General features: G+C 38.8%; 1 protein-coding gene across 3 annotated transcripts in view; it reads right to left on the bottom strand.

Annotated features, from left to right (window-relative positions):
• Window positions 1–598: 598 nt before the first annotated feature.
• Window positions 599–12837, bottom strand: part of CCNYL1 (cyclin Y like 1) — a 35731-nt gene continuing 23492 nt past the window's right edge. For all 3 annotated transcript variants that reach the window (XM_019726925.2, XM_019726924.2, XM_074312180.1), the window contains 4 exons: window positions 11940–12059; window positions 7812–7978; window positions 3901–4063; window positions 599–2726 (listed from right to left, as the gene is read on the bottom strand). In XM_019726925.2, the coding sequence (XP_019582484.1) occupies window positions 2607–2726; window positions 3901–4063; window positions 7812–7978; window positions 11940–12059 (570 nt within the window). In that variant the 3' untranslated portion in view covers window positions 599–2606. The remainder of the gene's footprint in view (window positions 2727–3900; window positions 4064–7811; window positions 7979–11939; window positions 12060–12837) is intronic.

Raw genomic sequence — 12837 nt, 5'->3', positions numbered from 1 at the left:
TGACATTACGTAGTGAAATAAGGTACATGAAAATACAGCCGCACTATCAGGATTTATTGAGTACTGCTCAAGCTGAGTAGCTAGGGTCTTAGTTGTAATCATAGAGAATTTGGTAAATTTCTAACTGAAATGTAAGTCTGAAAATAGCATTTTAAAGTCAAATTATGTGGCTTGTTTAAAGTTACCCTCTTTATAGTAACCACAATTCCAGTTCCTGTTCTTCCATTTTCTGACCTGTTCTAACTGCTTGAAATCCTTAAATTACTCACATTCTGACCTCCAGTATTCCTATAATTTCTTTCTCTCGGGTATGTTTTACCCAATTTTATCTTCCAATGTGCTTTTCCCTCCTGGCACAATAATCTAATGCATCATGCCACTGCGTACTATGGCCAATAGCTTTAAGTGTAATAAATTATCTTTAGGTTGAAAAGAGCATAAGCCAAAGATATGACTACATCCTAACTAGAGGCAAGGGTCAAACCAACTTATGATCAGTTTAAAAATGCTTTAAGACTATCAGAGTTGATTAAAACTTGTAAGTTAGGCAGAGACATAATGCTATGTGAATAGAAGTGTTATAAACACGCTAGCCATATTTTAATTAAAATAGCTTTTAATATAAACATGAGGAAGAAAAACCACATAAGTTGTAGCATTCTTTTCAAAATAAAACTGCAATCAATACTTGAATCTCCAAGCTCCGAACTCCATAAACAATGTTTTTTGAGGTGGTAGATTGTAATATTTTATATAGTATTATTTATCATTTATGTTTCTGTCCTTTAAAAATGATGGAACCTTCAATATAATGTGAAGCCTTGCTATACTGAAAGTATTCCTTGGCCCAGAAATGCTTTGTTTATAGGCAGAATTTCCAGGAATACATTTCAGAAGGTAGGAGAATGATTTCACATAGTTGAGAACATATATTTTTAAAAATATTTCAAGTTTAGGTGACATTTTACTAATCTCCCAAAAGTCTGACTACTTAACTCCCTGCGCTTTAAAGCCTGAGGTTAAGGGTTCCTAAGGTTTGTGTGTTTCCTCTTAAATAGAAAGACTTAAATGGGACACCTACAGCCTGATTAACATGCAGGACAAAAGCTGTTTGATATCACCCACTTTCATATCACTACTATTAGGATCCAATTCCTTTCAATTTATTATATGTGAATTAACACTGCTCTTCATAATCTTCCTTTACCAAATCTAGAAAAATGAAACTGAGGTGATCAAAGCAGGTATACAGCATAGCCCTGCAGAGAACTATTTTTAAAATAGGGCATTTTTATCAAGATACAAGGTATCACCCTAAAGGTTCAGTGCAATTTTAAACTCTGATACTTGTAGAAGTGCTACAGACTTACAAAACATCATTTGAAAGTTTAATTGAAGTTCTCTTAAATTTATTTAATTTTGTAAATTTTAAATAGTAAGCTTTTAATCTTACATAGGCTGAAACAAAAAATTTAAAAGCTTAGGATGGCCGGTTACTTGACTTGGAGCTGATGGGTCCTGGAAAAACACACATTAAAAAAAAAAAAAAGTTAAAGCTTAATATTAATACATTGGCTGAATCAAAAAAGATTAATATTTAAAATTTTGTGTTTCAGCCACTGTAAGATTAAAAACTTAATACTTAAAATTTACAAAACTAAATTAAGTTTAAGAGAAATTTAATTAAACTTTCAAGTGTTTTGTAAGTCTAGCATTTATATTTCTGCATCAGTGCCCTGGTGGGTCAAAGCTTAAAACTGCACTGACTTGTGGTACACCTTCTATTTCACGACCTGCTTGTTATCACTGGACCACCACATTGGTTGGAATTACAAAAATATCTTTTGAGACATTTATTTAACAAAGGAAAATCATCAGAAAATGAGCAGCACCATTATAGTTTGTAAGATATGCAGCGTTAACCCAATAGAAGTAGATAATCAATAACTGATACTTTCTCTTATCCCAAACATGCTAATATGCTAATAAGTAGTGCTTGCAAAATATCTGAATGACAAGTGTTATTCAGCAGCTTTTTGGTTTAAACTGATTGCCAATAATGACCAGCAGCTTCAATGACGTAGGAGGGAGGAAAAACCCTTCAATAGCTAACAGTACTGCAGTCTGTTCCTCAGTGGCTTTAGGAGTGGTTAGGAGTCCCATGTTTTAATGGTAATACTGCACTGATGCTAACGGAATATGCAGCAATATGGGGGAGTGAGGGGGTGGGGGGGAGGAGAGACAGAAAAATAGCAAAGGCATCATATAGTTAGTGTCTTTAAAGTCTAAAAAAATTTAAACTTCAATTTAAAAACCTCAAGTAGTTCACAGCTATCAGCCTACATTGTAAGCAAATATCTGTGGGTTGGGAGCTTTTGCTTTGGAGTGGTTTTTTAACTATGTTTACATTAAAAAGGACAGTGTTGTATTGACAAGGTCCCATTCTTTCCTATGAGCACAGTCCTTGCTGTCCTTGAATTTCTTGAATTCGATGTCCTGGTCTTTTAGGTGAAAATACTACCTTTGCTGGTTTTTGAGGAGAAGAGGTGATATTTCTCCAATCCTTATAGATGAGACTCTTGATGTTACCGTCTCTCATTTTTCCCTTAAGAGATGATGGCATTAGAGCGCTGAATACCAATGACGTTATCAGCGCTGAAAGACCTTCTCATAGCAGCTCTACATATGTCTTTGTAATCGTTGTCGTCACACAATCTAGAAATGGCCTAGGAAAGGCAATCAAATAGAACACAAGTACAGTTAAAAAAAAAAAAAAAAAAAGGTTCCCACCTTACAGAAAGAAAGCATCACTGGTAAGCCACACATCCACACTACGGTAGGCAATTCATACTTCCTGCTACTCTGAGGAGCTGAGGTCTACACTGCCAGGTTCTGGGGATGCTGTTTCCTGTTATTTCACTAAGGTAGATCCCTTAGGGGCTCTGATTAGATTTCCAGAACAAAGCGGAACTTAAAATTATTTAAAAAGTCGGTTTCCAAAGATGTCAAAGGCATTCTGACAGGCTCCTAACAGCAACGTCATCTGTTACCTGTACACTTGTTCCTTAAACATAATGAACACATGTGGGCAAAACCACTGTTTACTGAGCTATTCCAATTCTACCCAGTCTTCATTAGTTATTGTATACTCTCAGTACATTTGAATGAGGCAGGCGTGTGCTGGACTTTAATGGAAGGTAGGAAAGGTCTAATGACTGAAGCACCATAAGGAGCTATTTCACTTGCTCATTCATTATGGTAGAAAAACGTACCACCAAGGGACCACAGAAAGTGTTCACTTTAAATGTGTCCATTTCAGTTGCAAGTAATTTTGCTGTATACTCACCAAAAATCATAAGCCATAAATACTACTTTGTCCCACGTATGTTACCATTTCCATTAAAAACCCATGTACTCTCCATACCCAGTATTTGAAACACACATTATACATTCTAAGTATAGGGCTCTCAGATGAGTCACTAATGCTTTTTTTTTCATCTAATAAACTCATGGGATTGAACTGTGATGTATATATAGAAAACAGACATGGATCTGCAAACTGAATGAGACATTGAAGAGTGGTAAGTAGGTTATGTATGTAGATATGATTAATGATACAATTGTAAGAAACTATTCATGTTTAGCTATAAGGAAGGGTAGAGGATCAAATGGAAAACCATTAAGAACAGATTAAATCTGATTTAAAATATTCTGAATTATGGTCACAGGACAGACACCAGGAAAGACACCAGAAATATAATACGAAAGGGTTAATAAGCTCTTCAATGTAGTGATTTAAAAAGCTTTCCATTTTCCTAATCACTACTTAATATGATTTATCCACAGATGTTGGCTCTGGTGACTGACAAAAAGCCCCACTTAGTGATTCCCCAGCCTTACCTCTAGGTTTTGTGCTCTTTCTTTATTAAGAGGAGCAAACATAAAAATCACGTCATTGTCATCTGCCAAGGAGCGAAGGTCAAAGTAGTATTTGGCATAAACACTGGCAGGAACATTAATATTAAACTGAAGTAGCTCCAAAAAATGCCTTTCCATCTCATTCCTGGGGGAGGAGGAGACAAAACCAATACAGGATAATTTTAGTCAACTGGGCTATCTTCAAAAATATCATTCTGGCTCTAAATTTTGTTTGGAAACAAACAAAGGCTACTGAGCTGGATTGATACACTAATGTTCAAGCAAGGTACAGCTATCTGTGGTCCTTTCTGCATCCCAGCACTTTGCGTCTGGGATGAGGGGAAGAGGTTATGGCCCTCTTATACACTTGTGTTGCTGACTCGGGGGCTCATTCTTCAGAGTTCCATTAGTGCAGCTGTACGATTCATGCTCCACGCTCACTCACAAGGCCCCGCTAATAGTGAGCAGATGAAAGGAATGATGTATGCTGTTTATTAGCTCTGAAGAACTTGCAGACATTTTCACCCGACAGATAACAGGAAGGGGCTTTATTGAAGTGGAGATGCATCAACAAAAGCAGTGGGCACATCACCACGGCAACAAATGGATCCATCGAGAGCCACTGCTATTATCGCTGAGGGGGAAAAACTCTTGAGGCAACAAGGATTCATCTCAAATAAATCTCAAATAAATAAATAAGCTACATTTGATAGGAAAGGGAACCCCCTCCCCTGCCCCAGTGCACTGGGCTAATGTCAAAGGGCATAATGCAAGTTTCTGTTCACCTTAATCTTACTGGGGTGAGAAACTGTCACTATGACAAGATAGTAGGCACTTTTGAAACTCTGGAAGGCAGAAAGATTAAAGATAGCTGTCGTGGCTGGGCTAAACCCACTTTATGATATAACCTTCGATAGAGCTCTGGACTCAGACTCAGTGTCCAGAGTGGGAATGTGACCCCGAAATGCTCAGCACCCATAGACCCTCCCGGAACAGAATGGGACACACCCACAGGGGGCGAGTTCATTCAAGTGAGAAAGGAAAATGTTGGGAGCAGGCCTATGCTATGTGACCACACTGCCATCACTTGCCAAGTGTTTAAGTAAGTAAGTATAAAATCAGTAAATCGTACCACGTTCACAGTAATTCCTTTTTAGAGAGTTAATTACATAAAAATGATAAATACCCGAACAAACACAAGAGGCTTGTTTTTTAACATACTGTATTGTACCATGTATAACATGCTCCTGTGTATAATGCGCACCCATGTTTTTGGCCCAAACTTTCAGGGAAAATATCTTCCGTTTTAATTCAAACTTTTACTTGTTTACAGGTAAGTACTTTTTTTTGTATTATAAAAGGAATTTTAGCATTTATTTATGTACCATTAACAAATTTACGATATTTATGCATCATAGAAGGCCAAGAACTCTTCACTGTTGCAAGTTCGTGGTAAGTTCAACAAGACCGATTATCGTATTCCAGGATATTATTTTGCATATGGATATAGTTATTGATTTCTAGAGTTACACTTTTAACTCATAAGCATAAATAAAAGAATTGAAAGCATTTATATAGATACGGAATTAGTACTACCCATGTATAACGTGCATCCTTATTTTTCCCTTACAAATTTGGGCAAAAAGCGCATTATAGGTAGCAAAATATGGTTTTTGGTTTCTTAGTTTTAATATTTTATCCACTGGATAGGTCAACACAGGCCTGATATTCTCTGTATTTGTATGGGGAACAGTCAGAATATGAGCAGAGACGAAGTTTTCTCATTTGTTGAACTTTAAACCCAACAACCTACTTCCAAAATTAATTTCCTGTTCATATGGCCATAAGTCTATAGAAATGTAAATCAGATGTTTTGATAATTAGCTAATCAGGACTTAATTTACTACAGAAATAAAATGCACTTCACTATCCCTTTTATACTTTCTCCACTAATACATTTTAATTATGTAGAAATACAGTACTTCGTGGGATTAACATGTCTATTAATAGAGGTTTAATCACTGATGAAAAGCATTATGCCTACAGAATATGCATCTTCTGCGTTTGTTTTTTTAATGGCTAGAGAGCTGAATAGCACACCATTTACAGGCACAGCAAATTTTCTGAATAGCAGCTGCTCAGTTTAACTTATTCTTTTGAAGGGAAATATATTCTAAAAAGATAGATAGATAGATGTTGGAAAGTTTTAAGAAAAAGCTGATAAACACCAATTTATCAATTTAGACTCAAAATGAGACCATTACAAATTGTAGTCAACAGCAGGGGGACAAAACCAATGTACACTAAACACTGTTGTAATGCCTTCCAATTTCCAAAGATCATAAACAAAAGCAGCCTATTATAAACATAGCTCCTGGTGTTTCTCTGTTCACATACAAAAAGCATTGTTTAGCACTAGTCTTCCTGTAGCTAGACATGGCCACCACTGTGCCTGGAGCTCACATCTATGAAAACCCACACACCTTCCCTGCACATTCTCTGATGTTCTAACTAGAACCAGAGCCCCCGCAAGCTCATTTGCAGATTTTGAGAAACTTTCAGCTGCCATCATGGCAGGATTAGTGTTCATGATTACCAATTTTTCTTCCTTCAGGGGATTAGTTTGAAGATTGATGATAGTGGTGATCAAAGTCACTTTACCTTCTGCAACTTCCAAAAGTACTTTCATTTGTTTCAAATTTATTATTTGCTGTCACACTGTGTGCTAAGATGGCTACCAGCAATATCAACATGACGACTCAGTTCACACTATTATCAAAGCGGGCATTTTCACCAAAAGCCACTTTGACAGCAACTGACAACCACTGGTCCCTTCTCTTCGTCACAAGTATCCTCACTTCAGTTGTGAATATGCACTTAGGTAATTCTGAATGACAGCCTTATTGAGAGTAATGGGCAAAGGTAACAAAAACAAACTCGTGCCACCGCCTGCCATGATTTTGATCTCCCTATGCTGTTCAATATAATCAAGAGATGTTTTTTGCATTTTCCTAAATGCCGCCCACAAAAACATTTTCAGTGTCGAGTGGGTACTTTTGAGAGTCTGCTGGAAACACCTCTTTGGCTACCAGCCTCAGGGCCCTTCCCAGCAGCCCAGGTGGCCAGATCGAACACCCTCGTTAAGTCTGGTGTTTCCCTTCCCTGTCAGTGTGCTGAGGAGCACCCTCATGGTTAACCTATGGCCCCACAACTCGCTGCTGTGGTTGCTGAGTGCCCGAGGAAACTCAAATGGGATGGGCACTGGGTGATGCTTCTCAGACTGCCTGAGAGGCAGGAGCTTCCGAACTCATCGGACCTTTTTTAAACATGTGCAATTCTCTTAAAAAGGGAAGGAGAGAACACAGTGATCTGAAATCTTTATATGTGGCTATAGTTTTTATCATGGTTTCTGTAACAACAGAACTTCAGGAAGAAAAGAGGGAAAGACCAGTAAAGGAAATATATAATATATGACTCAGGTTTAGGCTATAGTGTAGAGACCTAATGCCTTAACAGTGATCAAGCATTTATTTCAAAGGCCAGATGTATGCTCCTTAAAAATGGACTGGCCTGATAGCATAAAGAAAGCCATGAAAATACTTACTGTCCTGTTGTTCTGGTAGTGAGCCTGTAAAATGTTTGCCTAAACCACTGGAGAAATACATTGCAAATCATCAAGCAGATTATTACAACAACACAGCAAGACCTACCAATGAATGATGAGGAATATGAATTGTTATACCAAAGGTGCATAGAAAGTATGTAATTTTATGCCTATTACAGGTCTCTGTATAATGTAACCTTTAAAAATATTCCTTAAAATGTACACTTCATGGGGCAAATGAGGTATTGGAAAATGGTTAGAAAAGTTCACCAAAACCTTAGAAACTTACATGTCCTCAACGGTAATGTCCTTGAGGATCTGGCAGTAGTCCACATTCCAGACAGCCTGATCATCCCAAACCTTGGAGGCAAGAAGAATGGCTCCCAAAACAATTCTTTTCCAGTTGGTCGGACAAATGTCGATTTCAGCATAAGTTAAAAGCCTTTCTAAGTAAACCTGCAAAAGTAGAGCACTGGTCTTTGATTTTCATTCAGTTTAGTGCTGTGATAAGAACTGTTAGGAATGACAGACTTCATCTGTTTTTGACATGCCTTTTTATCTATATGTTTTAGAGACTTTGCTTAGTCAGCAAAGGCCAGAGGCCAGATCACAACTGCAATCACATGTCGGTTGCCTACTCCACCCATGCAAATTTCCAGCCCAATTTTGGTAACAGGAATGAATGGACATCTTAGTAAAGGACATCCTGAAGACATGCACTGGGTTGTTTCTTCCCCACTTGGAAAGCGCAGCAAACATGGCCCATTGTAGATTCAAGTTGTTCAGTAAATACCTGAGTGTCTACCATGTGCAATGTATCACACCTGGCTGGTAGGTTTAGGGTGATTTTACATAATACTTGAATATGTAAATCCCTGGTAATACTGAGCCCATTTATATCTTCTTTTCATAGTAACTAGTCCTTTTGTGGCACAAGCTGAAGATAAAAACTGGTGGTCAAGAGAGCCTCCCAGTGGCTGCTGTGCAGCAGGACAGGCAGTGCAATCGGTGTGCTTGAGGCCGGTCTTCACAGCTGTCAAGTGTTACTGTACTTCATGCCTTTTTAAGGAACACACATGTGTACAAAGGAGAATCCTTCTCATGTCCCTGAATTCTCACATCTCCATTAACATTTCATGAACTTCATCTGTGTCTTACATAGTCTGAAGCTCAGTCACTTCTGTTGATTTCAAGGCAGTAACAGAGCTGCCAGTCTGGGACTCCTCTAAACTTGCCAGGTAGTGAGATTTCATGATTTCTTTTACATGTATTAAATGTCTATTCTATAAAGAACTGGGTGAAGTTCACAGCTGAGTCAAGATTATAGAGGTATGCTGTGATTTACTGTTACCTCAAAGGGTGCTTTGCAGAAGAGTGTATATGCCATTTGACAGTAAGTCCAATTTAGAGTGTTTACTATCTGAAAGTTATTAGACTGACAGCTTAGATTTACCAGTGTTCTCCAAAATCAACTGTTTTAAAAAACAAATTGTTATTGAACATTGTATGTTCTTAGTAATTTTGCCTCCATTCTCCAAAACTCAGCTCTCTCAGGTATCCTAAGAATGAACTTCCTTACAAGGTTCAACTCTACTTCATGGGAATAATTAGAGGCATTTAGATAACACTGACAATCTCTCAAATTCCTGTCATCTTTACTGACAAACTTGGCATGTGCCATTACCCATGCATGTATACCATTTGTCCTCCTGAGTTGTGGGATCGAGAGTCCCCTCTGCTTGCTGAAGCTCACTCTTCCATTAGTGAAGTCGATCCCATCCATTTGTGCAGAACTGTTCCCAGAATTACATTCTCTTCTTGAAGAATTTCTCCCTCTCTGCCAGAAATTTTCCCCAATATGAATGTGTGTATGTTGTTCCCATCGTAACCCCTCACAACCCCTAGAATGCCTCCTCTCCTTTTGCTCGCAGTAAATGCCCTGATGCTGGCTTCTCATCTCCCATTCTTTCCTTAACCGACTTTAGTCTGCCCCCTGCCACTATCATTCCACGGGAAAGAATCTTGGCTGGGTCATGGATGCCTGTGCACATACAAACCAGAGCTCTTCATCCCGACTTCCCACTAAGCTTCCCTAATAACATTTGAGTTATCCTGCTCCAATCTGTTAGTAATTCTTGTTATCTTTACCTATCATTGGTAATCCGACCACTTGGTATTCTATTTGTCACTTCTCACTTGTATCAGTTATTGCCTCCTAATTTCTCTGCCTCCACTCTGACTCCCAACAACAGCCTATTCTCCCCAAAGCAGCCTCTTTAATTAAGAGCACTTCATTCCCCTGCTCAAGACCTGCCAGTTTTCCCAACGAATAAAAATTTAACTTCTTCCCATGGCCTGCAAGCAACAAGGCCCTATAATGTAGGGCACTGCCCCTCTGTGCCCTCATCTCCTATGTTCTTTCCCTCATTCCTCACTCCGACCACACTGGCCAGAATCTTGCACTTGTCCCCTCCAGCGGTAATGCCCGAGCTCCTTGTGTCTATCTCAGTTCAATTAGGTCAAGGTTCAAATGTTACCTACTTAAAGAGGCTCTTCCTGATTATCTAAAACAGTAAGCCCCTATAATCACTTTATCATTTTACCCTGCTTTACCTTCTTGGTATTTACTACTAGTTGAAATATTTCTCTTTTTAAAAACATTCATTAAAAAAAAATACTTGTCTTCTTCACTAGAAGCTCCACAAAGGCAAGAACTTGTTTCAACTTCTTCTTACCTCTATCCTCAGCACTTATATCTGTAAGGATGATCACCACTTAAGGGACAAGACCCCCAGAGTGGCTAAAGTGGTAGGAAAACCAGGAGGCAATAATCAAAGAGATGCTAAGATAAGAGAAGCTCAAGGAGAGTGTGGTCAACTACTAAATGCTGCCAAGAAGTTGCTCATTGTATAAATACCCACCGAATACCGACTTTTGGTTACTCTTCTAATATCGTCTATCCACTTTTTTTAAAAAATAAATTTTATTGGGGAACAGTGTGTTTCTCCAGGGCCCATCAGCTCCAAGTCACTGTCCAATCTAGTTGTGGAGGGCGCAGCTCAGCTCCAAGTCTAGTCGCCGTTTTCAGTCTTTAGTTGCAGGGGTGCAGACCACCATCCCATGTGAGAATTGAACCGGCAACCTTGCCGTTGAGAGCTCGCACTCTAACGAACTGAGCCATCCACTGCCCCTCTGGAAGCTCAGTGGAAGCTCGTTGTCTTCAATCTAGTTGTGGAGGGCACAGCTCACTGGTCCATGTGAGAATTGAACCGGCAACCTGTTGTTCAGAGCTGGCACTCTAACCAACTGAACCATTCAGCAGTACCTCTATCCACTTTTTATTCTAAACAATGTCTCTACGTTTGCACAGCCATTCTTAATTCCCTACCTCTAGGTCAGATTAATGCTCCAATTCCATATATTTAAAGGATTACTAGACACGGCTACGCTGCTGTCTCGCAAGTACATTAAGCTTACCTTATCTACAAAGAACTCCCCCTCTTCAAACCCAGATGCTTTCCTTCCTGCATTACGTAGTTCTCCATGTAGAAGTACATGCCTGCCTTTCTCCAGCATGTACTAAGCACTCCAAAGGGCTGGCAGCTCTATGGAAAGGCTGGTGTCTGATCCAGTGCCCACTGAGGGGGGTCTCTATTCAAAAGCACAAGCCACCTCTCCAAAATGTTAACTGAATAGTAATGGAGGAGGCACTGACCTAAGTATTCTTTTCCTCCACACCATGCAGTTGACATGGATTTGCTGTACGGAAGAGTAATACAACACCAACCACTTCCAACTAGAATGAGACTTATGCAAAATGATAGACTCTTACCATAGGAATTCTGTATGGATGACACAAAGGTCCTTACACGGCAGTAGCTTAGCAGGCAATTAGCAAATCTTTTTCAAGGACCGCTGGCACCATAACCCTAGGCAGTGTCACAGGCGGGCACAAGAGGACAGCAGGGATGGAATAATACCCATCCTCAAAGGACAGAGAATTTTGGGCCGTGGTTCTCAATCAGTACACACATCAGAACCGCCTGGGGATACAGCCTGGGACTCAGCTCAGACCTGCACCGACTCAGTCTCTGCCTGTCCTTGCCCCATCCTACCCCACCAGCAAACCCTGTGTGTGTACACGTGCACACTGCATGTGTGTGTGTCCTGAGCTGTGGAGGGAGACACCAGGCATCTCTCCTTTTGCCTTTAATAGCAATTGTTTTCTGGTAAGAAAAGCAATGACAGCATGTTAAATCGTAATGATTAAGCTCAAATGTGTGTATTTTACTTCCTTTGCTAGGTTTCTCTTAAAAGTTCTGGTGATCATTTCAGGAACCTACTTTTTTGTGAAAAACAGGACCACACCCTGTGTACAAGACAGAAAAGATACTTTATGAAAGAGGAAATAGCTTACCAAAGTTACTATTGCACATTCAGCTGTTAGCTGTGCAGCACTAAAAAGAGTTCGAACAAATCTGTAAATCAATTTGTGTTCAGGATCATGCTTAAAATATTCCTCTGGAACCTTTTCTCGCTGAAAGAAGAAGAAAATGCAATATAAGTATCCACTGAAGAAAAATACTTGAGTACTCTTACAAGAGCAGTCTTTACTTGTACCCACATGCTCCTTAAAGTAATTTTGATTGTGTGACATGTCTTTTAATTAGTCTTTTAAATATAAACAGTGGGATTTTAAAATACCACACAATACTCACCACCATTCATTAAAGAAAAATACAGGTACAACCTCAGAAATTTTATATTTGTTCCTTTCTATCTTAGCCCCCACAGAACTCTATCTAAATGTAAATTATTTTTACACTCAAAAGTCTTGTTGATCATCATGTCATACTTCTCTGCAATTAACTTTGAAAAAACATTTTCAGTTTCCTGGAACTATAAGGTGCTAAGGCTGGGCTGTCCTATATAGTAGTCACCAGCCACACGTCACTATAGAGCATCTGAGGAAGTCAATTAAAAAATTTTTGCCACTTTAATTGATTTAAAATTTAAATAGTTTCCTAATTTTCTTGAAATTTTAAAACATTTGTAAGGTTTATTTAGAAATACAGAGGGTGCCAAAAATACGTATACACATTTACCAAAGTTATATATATACACAAAGGAAAACTGTATTAAAATTGTAATACTCAATATATACTGATAACAAAAGATGAATACAAGTCACGTTTGACTTCTGCAATTACAAGAGGTGCTCAAAGTGGTTACCATCAGCGTCCAGACACTTCTGATTACAGCGAACTACTGCTTGAGCAACGCTGACGAAAGTGTCCACTTGTATATATGTTTTT

This window comes from Rhinolophus sinicus, linkage group LG01, assembly GCF_036562045.2.
Source record: "Rhinolophus sinicus isolate RSC01 linkage group LG01, ASM3656204v1, whole genome shotgun sequence".
Lineage (NCBI taxonomy): Eukaryota > Metazoa > Chordata > Mammalia > Chiroptera > Rhinolophidae > Rhinolophus > Rhinolophus sinicus.
This window is presented reverse-complemented; position numbering and strand designations above follow the sequence as displayed.